Source organism: Erinaceus europaeus, chromosome 14 (assembly GCF_950295315.1).
Source record: "Erinaceus europaeus chromosome 14, mEriEur2.1, whole genome shotgun sequence".
NCBI lineage: Eukaryota > Metazoa > Chordata > Mammalia > Eulipotyphla > Erinaceidae > Erinaceus > Erinaceus europaeus.
In genome coordinates, this window is record NC_080175.1 from 66,634,739 (window position 1) to 66,654,484 (window position 19,746).

The 19,746-nt window shown below is 42.9% G+C and overlaps 1 protein-coding gene across 1 annotated transcript in view; it reads right to left on the reverse strand.

Annotated features, from left to right (window-relative positions):
• Nucleotides 1–19,746, reverse strand: part of SLC2A2 (solute carrier family 2 member 2) — a 35,212-nt gene that overhangs the window by 10,910 nt on the left and 4,556 nt on the right. The window contains exons 2-6 of the mRNA XM_007517897.3: nucleotides 14,978–15,070; nucleotides 7,994–8,268; nucleotides 4,019–4,143; nucleotides 2,397–2,512; nucleotides 1,421–1,583 (exon numbers count right to left, since the gene is read on the reverse strand). Of these exons, the coding sequence (XP_007517959.2) occupies nucleotides 1,421–1,583; nucleotides 2,397–2,512; nucleotides 4,019–4,143; nucleotides 7,994–8,268; nucleotides 14,978–15,070 (772 nt within the window). The remainder of the gene's footprint in view (nucleotides 1–1,420; nucleotides 1,584–2,396; nucleotides 2,513–4,018; nucleotides 4,144–7,993; nucleotides 8,269–14,977; nucleotides 15,071–19,746) is intronic.

Genomic DNA, 19,746 nt, shown 5'->3' on the forward strand with positions numbered 1-19,746 from the left:
TCTAGCCTTTAGGTTCATGATTAGTCAACAATTTGTCTAGTTTTATATGTTAACTCTCTTTTCAGCCACCAGATTCTAGATGCTACCATGATGCCAGCCAGACTTCCCTGGATAGACAACCCCACCGATGTGTCCTAGAGTTCCAATTCCCCAGAACCCCGCCCCACTAGGAAAAGAGAGAGGCAGGCTGGGAGTATGGATCGACCTGTCAACACCCATGTTCAGCGGGGAAGCAGTTACAGAAGCCAGACCTTCTACCTTCTGCATCCCACAATGACCTTGGATCCATGCTCCCAGAAGGTTAAAGAATAGGAAAGCTATCAGGGGAGGGGATGGGATACAGAGTTCTGGTGGTGGGAACTGTGTGGAGTTGTACCCCTCTTATCCTATGGCTTTGTCAGTGTTTCCTTTTTATAAATAAATTAAAAAATAAAAAATAAATTGGTTTGGCAACTGGGTGGTGGTGCACCTGATTGAGCACACATGTTACAAATCGCAAGGACCTAGGTTCTAGCCACCAGTCCCCACCTGCAGGAGGAAAGCTTTGCAAGTGATGAAGCAGGGCTGAAGGTGTGTTTATGTCTATCTCCCTCTCAATTTCTGTCTGTATCTATCCAATAAATAAATAAATAAATAATAATAATTAATAAAATAAAAGGATTTTGGTTCATACTCCTGGGGGTGGGTGGGTAAATGATAGGGGAAGATGACCAGAGGACTCTGAATCCCAATTCCATCAGGACCTGAAGTGTTTGTCACCAGGAATATTGTTCTTATATCATAACTGAAAAGGAAACAAATCTGGAAAACACCAGAGGAATCTCAGTATGGTTTCTCTTATCTGAGAGAAGAGGGAATAGGAAGGACATTCAGAAGTAGTAGTAGGTGTAGCTGTGTCTTAGAAAGGAAGAAAAAAAACAGGACCATAAGAAAAAATGGGCAAATGTATATAAATATAGATAGACAATTACAGAAATAATAGTCAACCCATATCTGTGATCTTGGGAAAACTACTGCAGTTTCCAGTGGAGGGAATGAGGACACAGCACTCTGGAGATGGAAGCAGTGTGGAATTATAGCCCTATTATCCTATAAATTTGAAAATCAATATTAAATCACTAATGAAAAATTGACACCCCCCCCCAAATGATATAGAACTGTGGTGCTAAGAAGCTTTTCTGAGGCTTGGGTGGGTCTCACAGCTGCACGTGGCTTTCCTTTGGATGTGGTGAATATTCAAGGCTACAGAGCAGCCTGAGTCAGCACATTCAAGCCACTTGGACACTCGCCTTGCAGGGCACCACCAACTGCATTTGGGAAGCACTGTAGCCGGTCTCACGAGTTAAGTCACCATGGAGTCACAGTTTCTCACAAGTTCCAGAACTGTAGGAAGAAAGTCGAGCAACTCACACTGACTTACTTTTCTTAGCCTTCTCCTCCTCCTCCAGATTGATGTAGAGGTATCTGGGGCTTTCCGGGCAGAAGAGGAGCAGCAGGCACTGCAGCAAGGCAGGCACGGCTGACAGCCCCAGCAGCACGTGCCAGAGCTCCTGGTTGCCCAGGAGGAAGTCGAGGCCGATGATCTGGGGGGTTGAGGGTGGGATGGCATGAGCATCCCACAGCATTGTGGGCCTGCTTCCTGCCAGTGTGTGGAAGAAGTTCAGGGACTACTCAACCCCAATGCTCGTCGACTCTCACCTAAGATGGAAGCAGGGCTGGGCGGTAGCACACCTGGTAGAGTGCAATGTTCCCATAACCAAGATGGAAATTATTACTAGTATGTCTTAACTAAATGAGGAGCCTTTCTTTTACAAAGAATCCACCTAGGCTTATTTTCACTGGGTGTCCTGGAACAGTCAATATAGGAATCAACCTAGCTGTAAGCAACACTTTTGATGTCTAAAGCAACCCAACAGTCATGTGTAACTTTTAACCTGTGTTAAGATTTTTACTTCTGGGAATGGGCGGTAACACACCTGGTTGAGCACACACACCTGTTATCATGCACAAACAAGGACCAGGGCTCAAGCCCATCACAGCTCCACAGGGCAGAGTGAGAGGGGAGAGGCTTGACTTTGACTCCAGACACCTGTGTCTCTCTCTATACCACCTCTATTTCTATTCATAGACATAAATGAGATGTTTAATATTTTCACTAATATACATATATATTTAGAGGGGGGAGGAAGAAGGGGAAGATAGAGGGAGAGAGCTCTGCTTTACCACTTGTGAAGCTCCCCCTTGCAGGTGGAGAGCAGGGGCTTGAATCTGGGTCCTTGTTAATGGCAGCTTTACCACTCAGCCCCCCACCTAGCCCCCGAGCTTTGTGTTGACTGGGGTCTGCAGTGAGACAGTCGTCAGGGAGAGAGCTGGGGCAGTAGAGGGCAGCGTCTCACCTGACTGACTAAGATGCCTGTGACGATGGCCAGCTGGTGCAGGGTGCCCAGAGCACCCCTGAGTGTGGTCGGGGCGATCTCACCAATGTACATGGGAACCAAGCCTGAGATGAGGCCTGAATGAAATGAGAGCGTGAGTGTTAAAGTGCAGGTAGGATTGTTTCCGTGACAGTGACTGCGCTTAAGTTTGGTCAGTAGCTGACAGGAAGACCTTACCAGAGCATTCTGCACACACAGGTCCTTCTTCCCTACCACAGACACTGGTGACTGGGAGTATCTGCTGAGAAGACCTTGAGCACAGCTACATGGGTATGTGCAGGCAGAGAGAAAAGGTTCCTTACAGAGCTTGCAGTGGCTCACAGTATTGACTTACTTAGGTAAAGATTCACATTAATATATACATCACAGTGCCTTAGGTTGTCTTTAAAACAGTCTAGAGAGCAAGATAGCTCACCTGGATAGTGCATTTTGCTCTGTCATGTACAGGACTCAGGATAGAACTGACCCCTACCCTGCCCTGCCCCACTGAAGGAAACTTGTGTACTTTGGTCTCTCTTTTCCTCTCTACCTCCCTTCTTCCTCCCCTCCTTCCCTCCCTTCTTTCTTTCACTTCCTACCATACTTTCTTCTTTCTTTTTTAATATATATGCTTATTTTAATGAGAGAGAGAGCAAAAAAGATACAGAAGGATAGAGACAGAGCACTGTTCAGCTCAAGCTGATGGTGGTGCTGGAGACTGAACCTGGGACTTCAGAGCCCTAGGCAAGAGAGCCTTCTACAGAACCATTATGCCATCTCTCTAGCTTCTTTCTAGCTCTCTACCTGAAGTATTTGGCCAGGAGCAATGAGGCTCTGATCAACAACATGGGAGAGAAGGAGGGAAGGAAGAATGTTTTAATAGTATTTTTAATCTAGACAGGTGAGATTAAAACAAAAGAGAAATGTGGAAATGTGCACTTGTGATAACACAAATCCTGTAAATCAACATTTCATCAATAAAGTGATACTGGAATTGAATTTTTTTGTTTTTTTTGTTTAGTGTTTGCAAAGTGGTTTCTTGGAGCTAGTGACTCTGGCTTCTCAGATGAGAAGTCTGTGGGAGTAGTCCCTTCCTCCACTTTGAACTCCTCCACCAGCGACTCCAGCTGTCTCCTCTCCCTGTGGCCACTTGCTCTAACACTTCACCCACCACCTGGAGTCAGCCACAGTCATGAGTGATGGTCCAGGGGCGCAGGAGTTTTTCCAGATACAAAAATCAAGCATGAGGCAGGGGTAACAATTAGAGCTAGCATTTCTCTACAGCTTCCTATAATCAGACCCTGTGGTGAACACTACAGGTACCCTCACAAGTCTCCTGTGAAGTAGGTGTTATCTCTTTGTTCAATAAGGAAATAGAATATTAAATAATTTATCCCGATCCTGCAACTAGGACTTGCCACAGGCAAGAAGATAGCTTCCCAGCTTCCATTCTCACTCCCTGGATCAGCACTTCTATTGATACCATGGTCTTTGCCTTTTGTGATGTCAAAGCTTTCTGCCTGTTACTTGTGTGCAGTGATTTCAGACCAGGTGTGTGTGTGTGTGTGTGTGTGTGTGTGTGTGTGTGTGTGTGTAAAACTTACCACAGTAGAGTCCAGATATGCCTCGTCCTGAAATTATAAGAATATGAGATGGTCCCATTTTTGAAAATCCCATCAAACAAGCTCCAGACAGTGAGAGAATGTTTGACACCAACATGGCTTTGATTCTGAAATTTTAAACAGCAGGAGTTATAAATTCACCAAAACTTGATAAACGTATTTGCTATTATAGCATGCTGAGATAGTTTATCTCCTTAGTTTTGATGGAAACGACAGTTAAGTCACCTTAAGTTATGATTGCTACTTTGACTTACCCATAGACTGCTACTTTGACTTACCCATAGACTAAGATATTAACAATAAATAGTTATAGTGAGAGAATCTGGCACCCAGTCTATCTCCACATGTTGAGAGAGATGAATCAATTATGGTCTCCACTAGCTTGATTTAAGAGACAATTCTGACACCACAAATAGCCAACTTAAAAAAATATTAGTGACTTAATATTCATATACTTTCAAATGTCTTTCCTTTTATCTTCTTCTCTCTCTGGGTCCTGGTGGAACTGGAGCTCAGAGACCTCTGGAAATCTTCCCCTAACGTTTCTCCCTCTCTGGAAGTATGGACCAAAATTCTTAATGTGGTATGGGTGCAGAAGATGTAAGGTCTGTCTTCTGTCCTTGCTTCTCTACTGGACATGGGTATTGGCAGATCGATCCATACTCCCAGGCTGTTTCTTTTTTATTAATTTAATAATGATCGATGAGGCCATAGGATAAGTGGGGTACAATTTCACACAATTCCCACCACTAGACTTCCATATCCCATCTCCTCCACTGGAAGCTTTCCTATTCTTTATCCCTCTGGGAGTATGGACCCAGGATCATTATGGGGTGCAGAAGGTGGAAGGTCTAGTTTCTGTAAATTGTTTCTCCTCTGGACATGGGCATTGACAGGTCGATCCATACCCCCAGCCTGTTTCTAACCCCAAATCTCATCTGCTATATTCTTACTCAGCCCATTTCTATCCTAGCCCTAGTGAGGCAGGCCTCTGGTAAGGTGAGGTTCTGGGTCACATTGGTGAGGACATCTGCCCAGGGATCAATTTTATTTTTTTTAAATAATTTTTCACTAATGATTTAGTAGCGATTTATAAGATTACCAGATAATAGGTGTCTAGTTCTACACCACTCCCACCACCAAAGTCCTGTACCCCCCACAGACCCCCAGTATAACCACCATAGTTCTCCCAAGGTCTTAAAGATGTGCTGCTACCTTTTTTTCTTCTTCCTTCAAGTTCATGAAGCACAAATGACATATTCTCAAAGAAAGGAAAGTGGTTTTCTCTGGTGGGAGAAACAACTTAGTATAACCTGTCAGGTCTAAGAGGGCAGCCTTTTTACTGAGAAGTGGCTGCAAGCTGCACTGTTAAGCTCATGTCCCTTTTCCATAGCATTAAGTACACTTTCCATTCTATTTAAAGTAACACATTTAACTATAGCAGCTCTCTGGAATATCTTTCCTCCAGCATCAGGAACCATGTGTCATACAGAGGGATCCTCCATGACATATTGTCACTGCTCTTTTTTGAGATAGTCGCTACTTGTTAGAATAAAGGAAGCCCTCAGGGGAAGAATCAAGTCAGTGAAAAAAAGAAACTGCACAAATGCGAAGAAAACTAGTCACTTGTGTACTATGATTCCTAAATTTTACTTTACTAAACAACATGCTGTGCAGTGAGAACAGTAAGAGGAATGGGGTCAATTGTCACAGTGACACAGACTTTAGATCTGGTCCTGTTTTTATATGGAAAAGTTCTGCACTGCCTCTTACAGAATGGTGGTGTTAATAGATGATAGTTTTCAAGCACTTAGCTTTCTTTAAAATTTTTTTTATCTTTATGTATTTATTGTATAAAGACAATCATAAATTGAGAAGGAAGGGGGTGACAGAGAAGGGAGAGAGGCAGAGAGACAACTGCCACACTGCTTCACCACTCACAAAGCTTTCCCCATACAGGTGGGGATCAGGGGCTCGAACCTAGGTTCTTGAGCATTGAAACATTTGTGCCCAACGAGGTGTGCCATCACCCAGTCCCAATAGTTAACTTCCTTATACATAGATTATTTTAAATAATAATTGCCCAGTGATAAGTACTTAATAATGTAATAGTAGTCTATGACATACTGTTTTTTTGATGACACAATACTGTGTTCTTTCAGTTGATATGGATTATAAAAGGAGATTTACAAGCTAAATATCTTAATTTTATTACTAATATTGTTTTTTTACCCAAAGCACTGCTCAGCTCTGACTAGTATTATTAGTACTATTATCACAATAGAGAGAGAGAGCCAGAGAGAGAGAGAGAGAGAGAGAGAGGCTGGCAGAGGAGCAGAGAGGAGAAGGAGAGAGAGAGAGTTACCATCATATGGAAGCTTCATCCAGTGAGTTAGGGCTGGGTTCAAACTTGGGTCCTGCACCTGACACAGCAGAGCACTATCCAACTGAGCTATTTCACTGGTCTAAAACTTCACTGGATTTACTGTAGGTCATTCAATACAATTTTGGGGTGTGACTGTTACTCCCACCAAATTCAAAGACCTGAGCAGACATGTAGTGCCAGCACTACAGCACTAACGAAATGCTTTAGACCAAACCCCTGTACCTCCTAGAATTTCATCTGTAAATGAGGGATAACAAAGACTTTACTATTTTTTTCCCCACTTTGAGATGGGAAGAAATATAAAACACTACTGCTAAAAAGGATTTTGTTTTCCATATTTTAAAATGTAATTTACTTCTGCTTCATTTGCCACTAGACTTTCTGACCTGACTATGAAGGAAGGAGGTTACTGAAAACTAGAAAAGAAAAAATGAAACTACGTGCTTCATTTCTGGTTGAAACTTTGAGAAGGTGATAGCAGCTACTAGAAATCACTGGGCAGGTGGGAGTTATGAAACTGACCTGGTCTTAAGAGTTGACCAGCCAAATGTCAAATTCTGATGTGAAAAATGAAAACACAGAGTGGCCCAGGAGATGGTGCGCTAGGTAGTGTGGATGCTCAGGCATGAAGTTCTGAGGTTGTTCCCTGGCATCACATGTACCAGAGCAATGCTCTGGATCTTCTTCTCCCTTTCTTTCAAATAAAGAAATAAATCTTTTAAAAACATATATATGTATAAAGTACATGTCTGAGTAGCTGATTTGGAGAAGCAAACAGTGAGCTCCCAGGTGAGACATTCTACTTTTGTGCTGAGTTCTGGAGTTAACCTCTTGTGCAGTGGCTTCTTAATATGTTCTATGACTTACAAAGCCAGAGAATCACACTGACTGTTTAGAAATGCACATCAAATTCACTTTTGCTGCAAATGCCTCTACAAGGAAGCAGACCATTGGAACAGTTGTCTTCATTGTTTGACCCAAATGCTGACTTAATTCACAGGGTCTTGAATCAAAATAAAACAAGCAAATAGGGACTGGGTGGTGGCACACCAGGTGGAGAGCACACATATCACCATGTGCAATGACCCAGGTTCAAGTCCTTGGTCCTCACCTGCAGGGAGGAAGCTTCATAAACAGTGAAGCAGGTTCCTACAGGTGTCTCTCCATCTCTCTTAGGTCTGCCTTCTCTCTGATTTTCTCTATGCGTCTATCCAAAATGAATACATACAAAAAATGTTAGAATAGGAAAAAAAAAAGTAGTTCTAAAACTATACCACATAAAAATAATAGTTTTTCCCCCAGATGAGTTCTTTTTATTTTTTAATTCTTTTTAAAAGTATATTTTATTTATTTTAATAGGAGAAAGGAAGATACAGGGAGAGAGACCAAAGTGCTATACAGTTCTGATTGATGATGGTGCTGGGGACTTAACCTGGGATGTGGGAGCCTCAGGCAGGAAAGTCTTTTTACAGAACTGCTATGCTATCTCCCCAGCTGCCGCCACCCCCATGCTCTTAACAACCTCCACCAGAACAGTTTCTGTCTGTATGACACTTATAAGATGTGCATACCTTCCAAGCCGGTCCCCCAGCCAGCCTCCGAAGAAGGAGGCAATCATCCCTCCGATGGCAAACATGGACACCGACAGGGACCACAGCATGACAATAAGGCCAGGGGAGTCCATTGCCTCTTCTTCCTCTTCCTCAGGCCAGGAGGTAGCTGAGGTGGGGTTCCGGGGACTTGAGATTGTGGATAGCTCCTGTATGCTGTTGGTAGCATAGGTGGTGGTGACCTTCCGCTCCTCCAGGGGGACGTCCAGCACACTCCTGTAGTGGGTGATGATGATCTGAGGAGAAGAAGCAGAGACATATTCAGAACTGCAGACACTCAACATGCTTTCTTGTTTCTTCTGTAAAACATTGTCAGTTGTCTAAGCAGGATCATCTCAGTTGTTAGATACATGCAAATGCAGATAGGTTTCTTTTTCCTTTTTTTAAGTGCTACTTATTTATTGGTAAAGATAGAGACAAATTGAGAGGAGAAGGGGAGATAGAGAAGGAGTGAGACACGGAGACACCTACAGCCCTGCTTTACTGCTTGTGAAGTTTCCCTTCTGCAGGTGGTGAGCGGGGGTTTGAACCTTGTGTGTGATAACAGGTATGCACTCAACCATCATAGAGGTCTGTTTACAGTTGGCCAAATCCTACACAATAGAGACCCTGTGCAGATGCCAGAGCCAGCAGGAACACATCCAGGTTTGTGACTGAGGGATGAAACACCATCTCCCTGAAGAGGGCGCAATGCTGAGCTGGCAGGGTGGAGGCCCTGGAGGACAAAGCTTTCAAGACCACTCTGGGTGATGTTACCTTCAGTTTTCAAAGAGAAGATAGTAGGCTTATTTGCTTGCCTACCCAAGTGCACTGTTTAGCTCTGACTGCTGGTGGTGCTGGGGATTGAGTCTGGGGCCTCTCACATCAAGTCCTGTGTGCCACTGCCATGCTATTACCCTGGTCCATTTTTGAGCAATGTAACAGTCTCCAAATTTTACATGTTGGCAGCTATGCCAATCGAAACTATTCTGTAAGCAAAAAGATCAATTTTGACACCGAAGTTACTTCTGCACAGTTGGATTAAACTGATATGCATACACAATCTAGGAGAAAAACAGAAGCAGATTTAAGAGAAGGCGTTGGGATGAAAAATCAGCCAAGGTACATTAGGCTGAATTCAGGACCCGGAAACTGCCCAAATTTAAAGAACCAAGATGAAGTACTTTGAATAAATTGTACTATTTATTAAAAAAAAAAAAGTACAAATCTAAGATCTCCAGAATCCAAATTTCTGGAGTGAAATCAACACCTTTTTTTCCTTTTTTTTTTTTTTTGCCTCCAGAGTCATCTCTGGGGCTCCATGCCAGAACTACAAATCCACTGCTCCTGTGGCTTTTTTAAAAAAAATACAATAGGACAGAGAGAAATTGAGAAAGAAGGGGAAGATAGAGAGAAGGAGAGAAAGTTAGACACCTGCATACCTGCTTCACTGGTTGTGAAGCATCCTCCCTGCCTGTGGAGAGTGGGGGCTCAAAATGAGATCCTTGCATGAGTCCTTGGAGTACTTACTATATGAACTTAACCCGGAGTGTTACCATTCGGCCACCTAGTTTAACAACTTTTTAAGTGATTTTCATAGATTCTTCATCTATGAAAATCACTCATCTCTAGAACACCAGTTCCTCAAAATTTTGTGAGTGATTTTTTTTTCGTGATTACATATTTGTGCTCATTCCATAAAGCCAGACAAACTTTCAGTATTTTGTAGAATTTAAGAACTTGGGGTAGGCGTCTCTGCATTATCAATTTCCAAGAGTGAGGTGTTTAGGGTTTCATGGAATGTCTTCTTGCTGTCACATAGCCCTCCCAGATTGTTAGGCAAGACAGTTAACCCCTGTGAGAAATAGGAAGACGATTAATTCTTTAAGTTGGTTGAAATCAATCATCAACTTCCACATTTTGGTATTTTTCATCACACTCTTATTTATCTCACTAGTGAAATTGTAGCTTTCCAACCTGTAAGCAGACCCTGGAATTTCTATATTATCCTCTGTCATACTGTGTTCAGTAAACAGAATCAACTAAATTTATTTTGTAAATAAATTGACTTGACCCTAATTTTTTTTTTCAAGGCAAGGGAGATAGCATAATAATTATGCAAAAAGAAGACTCTCATGCCTGAGGCTTTGAAGTCCCAGATTCAATCACCCATCCCATCATAAACCAAAGCTGAGCAGTGCTCTGGTAAACAATAAATAAATAAATAAATAAATAAATAATAAAGAAAAGAAAGAAAAGAGAGGAAGATAAAAAGAAAAAGAAAAGGTGTTGGGAATGATGAGGTCAACAATTATAGTTAGCATCCAAGATTGGGACATTAGGTGCTACATTCTTGTGAGACGTGAGCTGAAAACTTAAGGGCAGACATCCTAGTTTTTGGTGCAAAGAGAGACAGTCACACATCTCAGGGGCCAGAAAGAAGGTGCTGAGACCGGAAGTTTCTCTCAGAGCTTAGTATCTAACCGAGTGAGTAGCGCTCAGAACCGGACTTCACTATGTCTCAGGTCTTTCTTTCTCTCTGTATCTCTCTTTCTCATTAGAATAAGTAAAATGATATCATGTAATTAACCAAGGCACTTTTTTTTTTTAATGGGAACTAACCCATACTGCACAGTGTAGGTGTTTCCAGCATTTGCAGCATACAATGCTTTCACCTTATGATGCATTTATCAAGACTTAATTATTTTTTTAAATGTTATTCTTTAAAAAAAATTCTATTTATTTATTTATTCCCTCTTGTTGCCCTTGTTGTTTTATTGTTGTAGTTATTATTGTTGTTGATGTCGTCCTTATTGGATGGGACAGAGAGAAATGGAGAGAGGAGGGGAAGACAGAGAGGGAGAGAGAAAAATAGACACCTGCAGACCTGCTTCACCACCTGTGAAGCGACTCCCCTGCAGATGGGGAGCCGGGGGCTTGAACTGGGATCCTTGTGCTGGTCCTTGCGCTTAGCACCACCTGCACTTAACCTGCTGTGCTACCGCCTGACTTGCAAGACTTAATTCTATCATAAGTCACTGACCATCTAGAATGGTAACCACTAGTTGCAAAAGGTAGCATTTAAAATGTTCTCACTTCTGATAAGGAGTAGGATTGAAGGGTGGGAGTAAATAATGAAAAAATTAAATAGAGAGCAAAGGAAATAGTATAACAGTATCATACTAGACTTGCATGCCTGCATGAGATCCCAGAAGTACCATGTTAAATTCCCAATAATAAAATAAGCCAGAGTTAATTGATACTCTGGTCACACTCTCATTCTTATGAAGATAAATCTTTAAAAAAATAAAAGAAATAAATAATTATAGCCTTAGAGCAATGAAATTATTAGGCTTGTATAAATCAGCATCACCGTACTGAATAAACTTGCCCATCCATTCTGCTAGATTTTTATTTTATTTATTATTTTATTTTATTTTTTGAATGTCTTTATTGGGGGATTAATGGTTTGCACTTGGCAGCAAAATACAATAATTTGTACATGCATAACATCTATCAGTTTTCTACATAACGATTCAACCCCCACTAGGTCCTCCTCTGCTTCAAACCGTATCATAGTTATAGTGATCAAAACTGTGTGATACTGGAACAAAAATAGACACAAATCAGAGAAATAAAATTGAGAGCCCAGACATAAATCCTCAGGGATAGTTACGTTATGTCATGTTGGACCAGAACATTAAATGAAGAAAGGAGTGGTCACAACCATCACAAAACAGAAGACATGCTACCTATATGCCTATATTTTGGTTCCTGTTTATTATTTAATTTTATTGTTTTGTCCTGTTTTATATCTTACTGCCTTTCAGCCTCCAAGTTACATATGCTCCTATGATTCCATCCTGACTTCTCTGGGCAGATGACCTCACCTCTCCAAACCCCTACCCCATTAGGGAAAGATAGAAATAGGCTGGGGGTGTGGATTGACCTGTCAATGTTCATGCCCAGCTAAGAAGCAATTACAGAAGCCAGACTTTATTCCTTCTGTACCCCATGAAGAATTTTGGTCTAGAGGGCCTGGTGGCAATGTACCTGGTTAAGCACACACATTACAGTGCACAAGGACCCAGGTTCAAGCCCCTGGTCCCCAACTGCAGCAGGAAAGCTTCACTAGTGGTGAAGTAGGGCAGCAGGTATCTCTGTCTCTCTTTATCTCCCTCTCTATATTTCCCTCCCTCTCAATTTCTCTCTGTTCTATGAAATATTATAAAGTTAAAAAAAAAAGAAATTTGGCCCATACTTCCAGAGGGGAAGAAAATTTAGGAAAGCTAGCTAAAGAAAACACACACACACACACACACACACACACACACTATTCAGAGAGATCTATGTACACCTATGTTCATTGAAATATGATTTGTAATAGCCACGATTTGAAAACAACCCAAGTGTTTGATAGTAGGTGAGTGGTGAAGGAAGTTTTGGTATGTAGACACAACAAAATACTACACAGCTATAATAAAACAGAAAAAGAGATCTTTGTTGCTACAACAATAAAAGAACTAGAGAGAATCATGTTAAGTGAAATAAGCCAATTGGAAAAAGATGAATGTTGTGGGGTGATATTACTTGTAGGTGGGACTTAAGAACCAAAGGAAAACACATGATGAAACTCTAATAAATTGTGGCCTATTACAGCAGACCCAAAGACTCAAAAGGCCAGAGGCTGGCAGTACTGAGAGGGGGTGGGGGGACAGGCAGTGGAACACCTGGTAGAATGCATATGTATTACTAGGTGCAAGGAACTGGGTTCAAGTCCCCAGTCCCTATCAGCAGTAGAGAAATTTCATGAACTGTGGAGCAGTGTTGTCTTTCTCTCTTTCTCTTCCCTCTCTATTTCTCTCAGTCTCCATCAAAAATGAGAGAAAGGGGAATTAAAAGGCTATTAAGAGCAGTGGATTTCTCACACAGACACAGAGCTCCAGTGATAACTCTGGTTGTCGTTTTCGACGGGTTAGGTTGTTTTCGCCGGGCTGGCTTCACGGGCAGGTAACAGACGACTAGGGACTCATAGTTGAGCTGTAGGCAGTATCTCTTTATTCATGCAGGACGCAGCACAATCTAAGCCGAGCTGAGCTAAACTAAAGGTAAAGTACTCTAAAACTCACAATGCTGTCTTTATATATACTTGCCAAGTAGGGTGGAAACAGGGTGTGACATAGAGAGGGTGGAGAGAAAAGTGACTGGTGACAATCAGAGTGTGACAAGGAGGGGGGGTGGAGCAAAAACATATCATGAAACAGTGGGGATTGAACCAATGCCCTGGAGGGAGGTGCTTGTTAACAGCGGTTATATAAATAGAATGAAGTGGTTATGTAAATAGAATAGTGTTAAGCAGGGGGGATTTAAACCAAATGAAACAGAAGGGGTCTCATGCATACCAACATCTGGTGGCAAAAATAAAGTAATTAATTAATCTAGGGTGGGAAAGATGACAATTTAGCAGAGGGCAAGGTGTGCTGACACCCATCTTAGGGAGAAGTGAAACTATCCACTTGTGGTAACAATGGTCATGTTGAGCACACAGGCATTGGCTGAAGAAAGTGATGTTTTAAAGTTTCTTGTTGAGCTGGGGAGACAGCATAGTTGTTCTGCAAATAGCCTTTCATGTTTGAAGCTCTGAGATCCTAGGTTCAATACCCAGCATCACCATCAGCCAGAGTTGAGCAGGGATCTGGTAACAACAACAACATAATAATAAAACTAAAGTTTTGTGTTTTACTTTAATTCACCAATGGGAGAAAGAACTGGAGGGAAAGGACCAAGGTCCTCTAATGCCCTCATGTAGCTATAGGATGACATTCATTCACTCCCCACTGGTCTGGGAAGCGATTGGTGGGTCCTCAGGGGTGCGTGCCACTCTCTGCTGTCACTTACTGTTAGCCTAGGTGGTCTCTTACTTCGGTTTGATAAGACAAGATTACAGCCAGCAGGCTCCTTAACCCTCAGCTCCCAAAATACACGCTGGGAAAGCTGGGACAAATGCTATGGGTGATACTGGACACATGCACATCTCTGGGACTGTGTTGTCTTTCTCTTCCTGTAGTTGTTACTACTTAAAAAATAAATAGGGAGTTGGGCAGTAGCACAGCGGGTTAAGCCCAGGTGGTGCAAAGCACAAGGACCAGCGTAAGGATCCTGGTTCAAGCCCCCGGCTCCCTACCTGAAGGGGAGTCGCTTCACAGGCAGTGAAGCAGATCTGCAGGTGTCTATCTTTCTCTCCGCCTCTCTGTCTTCCCCTCCTCTCTCCATTTCTCTCTGTCCTATCCAACAACAGCAACATCAATAACAACAACAATAATAAAACAAGAGTAACAAAAGGGAATAAATAAATAAATAAATAAACAAAACCTTGTTTTATATTAATCAAGGTTAAATTCAACATGCCATGATTTGGTTCTGTTTTGAATAAAGGCATCACAGAGTTTTGAGTCAAAGCACAAGATTTTGAAATTGCAGTAGATATGAACCGTTATTTTTCTACAAACAAAGCACAGGCAAACGTTTAAGTTATAAATGATTGCATTTTAAGTGTGAAGAAGTGCAGTTTGGCTAAGGTTGTAGCATGGTCTGGAAATGGGTATTATTTGAGTGTGGGGCTGGAGAGGTCAGTCTGGTGCCCAGCTAGCATGCTCAGGACAAGACTTCCTTTTCTCCCTGAATGCCTGTATGAAGGGAGGCTGTGTAAGCTCTCTCCAGAGAGGTTCTCCAGAACCCTTAGGCATAGGGCAGGATGCTCTAGTGAGCTTTCTGAGCTCAGCAGGCAACTGAATCAGAGAGGAGGAATAACTCACTGCCTTTTTTGGCCTGTGCGGCTGGGAGAGTCAAGGCTGTTGCTCTGGGCCATGAACACAGCACCCGACCTCCGGCTGCCCCCTCAGTCCTGGGTCAGAGGTCTTTCTGTGTCCATGGAGACCACGGGAGGGGGCTGAGGACTTCACTTGCCTGCTGGGGTGCGTTGATTACACCAATGTCATAACCAAACTGGAAGGAGCTCAGCATGACAGTGAAGACAGTGAAAACCAGGGTGCCGGTGACCTGCCAGGAGAAGAGCAGGATGCTGAGAAGGAGCAGTCACATAGACAGACACACACACACACAGAAACACAGGGACACAGAGAGACACATGTATATACACAGACATACCACATACACATGGAGAAGCAGATACACATATACCATACATACACCCCCACATGCAGAGACACACACCACACAGAGACACAGAAACATAAACTGACAGACAGACACATACCATATACAAACACACACCCACACACATAAACTCTCACATCACACATAAACTCTCACATCACACAGAAACACACACACACACACACACACACACACGTCTTCAGCCAGGCTTTCTCCAGGCTGCTCTCTACCTTACCCACCATCCTCCAAGTGGCAGATCCACACACCATGTCCCCGTCATCTTGTCCCGATCACTGCTAAGACTAGAAGGAATTTAGGACAGTTCCCTTCAGGGAAGCCACCAAACGTATCTTAGCCCGAATTGAAAAGGTCAAATTAAGTGCTGGGAGACAGCATAACGGTTCTGCAAAAGCCTTTCAAACCACAGCACCACCACCAGCCAGAGCTAAACTGGGTTCTGGAGTCTCTCTCTCTCTCTCTCTCTCTCTCTCTCTCTCACTCTCTCTCTCTCATTTGCTCTATCTCTATTTAAATAAATAAAAATTTAGAAAGGAATGTCAAGTTAAAATGGAGGTATGAGTGACAGGGAGACGAGAAGCTGTCCTAGACTCTGCCTTATAGGAAACAGCACCTATGAGGAGCATCGGTCTGTCTCTGTCAGAACCATTTCCAAATCCAGTCAAGGCTGCCCCTCAGTTCTATCATTGAGTGGACCTCATGTCAGGGGTTAAAGGGTGACATTTTATTATTATTATTATTTCAATGTTTATTTATTTTCCCTTTTGTTGCCCTTGTTGTTTTTTATTGTTGTTGTAGTTATTGTTGTTATTGATGTCGTCATTGTTAGATAGGACAGCTAGAAATAGAGAGAGGAGGGGAAGACAGAGAGGGTGAGAGAAAGATAGACACCCGCAGACCTGCTGACCTCCTTCACTGCCTGTGAAGTGATTCCTCTGCAGGTGGGGAGCCAGGGGCTTGAACCGGGTTCCTCACTCCAGTCCTTGTGCTTTGCGCCATGTGCGCTTAACCCACTGCACTACCGCCCAACTCCCATGGGTGACATTTTCTACCCAGCCCAATGGAGCTACATCCAGCAGCCCAGAGGGGACACAGTGGTCACCCACTTCCATTCATTACACCATGTTTAACTCACATGCACACAGAGTCACAAGAACATTTCTCCTGTTTAGGTTTCTGCAATGCTGGATCTTGTACAATCTCACCTTCTTGTGACCAGCTTCTTCATCCTTTTTATGTCAGAGAAACGGGGACCACAGCACCGAGTTCCCCCAGGGCTATGGCATGCCCATATGGGCAGGACCTCATACTTGGGCTCCGTGTGAGCCAGAATACAGGCCATGGACAGGTGAGCAAGCTTCTGACTCCCAGAACACTTGGTGCAGCAGTTGCTGACCGGTGACAACACAGTGTAAGGAAGGCCCTGATTTCACTCAGTGGGAAATGCCATCAGCTCTCAGCAGGTCTTAATAAAGCAGGCTGTGCAGGGGTGGGACATATGGGTACTAGGTGAAGGTTTGCTGTGAAACCAGGAAGAAAAGTGGTCTGATCCTCAGTGTTTTTTCAGAAAAGATATTTTAAGAGTCTTTGTAGATGTGTGCACATTGTATACAATTCATGAAATAATATCTTGAGCAAATAACATGAGAATGATTTGGGGAAGGAGCATTAGATGGGAGAAAGGGATAAAGAAGCCTTGTAACTGTTACTAGACTTTTTTATAAGGAGGTTATTTTGTATGTGTAATTGTACATGTTAACTTTTACAAAGTAAAGAGTGTGGGCTGTTATACACATCCCATCATGCTAACAAGGATTCCAGTTCTCACTCATAACCAATGAGGTTATGATCCAGCCCCTGCTGCCTGTGGAACGATCAGCTTTTCCTCTGACTGTCAGTGCTGGGTGTGAGGACTGATTCATCCACCAGGAATCGCCAGTCCCCAGTCAGGCTAGAAATTGTCACCGCAGAGCCACTGTCAGCACAAAACTGTCACCACAGACCTGCCATCAGCACAGGGTCACCACAGAGCCCACAGAGAGAGCACTCACGGCCCTGACTCCAGCTCTGTAGCCAGACCTGCCTAGAGGTTTGCTATCCAAGAAATGCCTTGAGGTTCAGACCAGACTTGCTGCTGGATTGGTATCTCAGGGGTGGGGGCGGGGGGGGGCTGAGGGTCAGAACCTCCCACTCTTTCTCTAAATGCAGAACTAATGTAGAGAAAATTATCCAAACACCACACTGTAGGTGGCACCGAGCAGACTTTCCCTTTCACAATCTTCCGTCTTTGAAAGGACTTCAAAACTGGCCCAAAAGGACTGTATATATATATATATTTTTTTTTTTTCACTTATTGAATATCAGTCACAAGTATGATAATTATATAACTACCAATGTACAGTGTTATTCTCGGATGAAGTGTCATATGCATTTACCCATGTGTGATATGAACTGTACGTGTGCTGAATGTTGCACATACATGGCAAATAGGATTAACCACAATTTTGAATTATCTTCCAAAATATAACTGCACATCTAAACTTCAGAGGTTCATACAACACAGCCAAAGATGAAGTTCGGTTTATTTAGTTGGTGGTTTCACTGCAAAACCTTTTCTCCCTGGAGCTATTTTGTCATAGCTACAGGTAGCTCCTCAGCAGTGAGGGGACCAGGGGGCATGTCAAGAGGAGGCTTTATAACCTCTTCCCCATGATTGCTGTTGCTATAGTCTGGAAAACTCAGTGTCAGGTGCAGAGGAAATACAGAGGCCTGTGCTAGATGTTTATGTCTCCTGCATAGCTGCTCGTTACTTTGTGCTGCTTCTCATCTACCCAATCGGTTTTCCTCTTGCTGCTATAATAGTCAACCAAGCAGTGGCTTAAAAACACAAATTTTTCTATTATTATTATTAATTTTATCCCTACCAGGGTTAGTTTTGAGGCTTGGTGCCATTTCCACCTCCCCTCCCCACTTTTTTTTCCTTTCTATTTTATGGGATAGAACGGAGAGAAATTGAGGGGGGCAGAGATAGAGAGGGAGAGAGACAGAGAGAAAACAGGGGCTTGAACCTGGGTCCTTGCACATGATAATATGTGCATCTAACCAGGTGAGCCAACAACCGCCCCCCCCCCCATTTGTTGTCTTCTAGCTCGTCAAATGTCCAAGAATCCTGATAGCTCCAGTAAGAGCTTCTCAGACTAAAACCAAATGCTGTCAACAGGCTGCCTTCCTTTCTGGATGCTCAGGGGAAAATTCAGGTTGGCAGAATTCAGTTCTTCATGGTTGTGGGGCTCGTTTCTGATTTTTTTTTTTCATTTCAGGTCTGAACCAGCTCATGGTCCTTCAACCATGAAAGCTGATGCCTCATAGTTTGTCTCAAGGCTAGGAACATGGAAGCTGAGGAACAGTGCCGGTTTGAAGAGGGCCCACCCCCTCCAGACCTTTCTGTGTTGTCTGTCTGTCCCCTCAGCTGCCTGGCACTAAGGATTACAACCACTTCTTTCACTCAAGGGGAACTAACACAGCAGAGGTTCTTGCACCTTTTTCTCTTGAAATATTTGCTTATTTAGTGAGACAAAGTCAGAGAGAGATGAGAAGACCCATAACTCTGCTTCAACATATGCAGTGTTGGGGATTGAACCCAGGTCCCTGGACTGACAAAGCTGTGCTTTATCTACTGAGCTCGTAGCTTTTGTCTTCATGTCACAGGCCACTAGGGATAAGCCTGTATTTTTAGAATAACTGCTGCCATATAGACTTAATAATTTTAAGTCAAAAGCTCTGTTCAGTGGAGAAGCAATTACAGAAGCCAGACCTCCCATCTTTTGTACCTTATAAAGATTTTTGGTCCATACTCCCAGAGGGATAAAGAATATGGAACCTTCCAATGGAGGGGATGGGATATGGCATGCTGCTGGTGGGAATTGTATGAATTGTACCCCTCTTATCCCTCAATCTTGTCGATCATTATTAAATCACTAAAGATATACTACTGAAACAAGGAGGGAAAGGTAAAACACAGGGTGAAACTAGGACCAGACATAGTCTATTGCAGCTAGGCTAAGGGCTTGCGGGTGACGATGGGGTGGGGTGAGTGGGCCCTGGGTGTCCAGTGCAGGATGAGGGAGGAGGACCAAGGCTGGGGTTGGTGGTAGGAGTGGTATGCAGACACATATTATGGTAGGAGGAGAAATTGTACCCATGTGACAACACCATAATGTAAATCACGATGACTCTAGCAGAACATTAAAAAAGAACTGGAATTAAAAAATATATAAGTTGCTGAAAAATTTGGAAGAGTAGACTAACAAATGGTTGAACCATGGCATAAAGAAAAATACAGTGTTAACTTCATGGCTTGGAAATTAGACGCAAGATATTAGGGAAAAAAAAATGACTTGTGACTCAAGAAACCTAGAGGAGTCCCAACAAGGCCCTTTCTCTTTCTTTTTGCCATTTTTTCTTTCTTTTTGCCATCTGAATAAATATAATAATAGTTGATGCATAGGATATTAACAAAGACTAAGCAATGGAATTAGGAA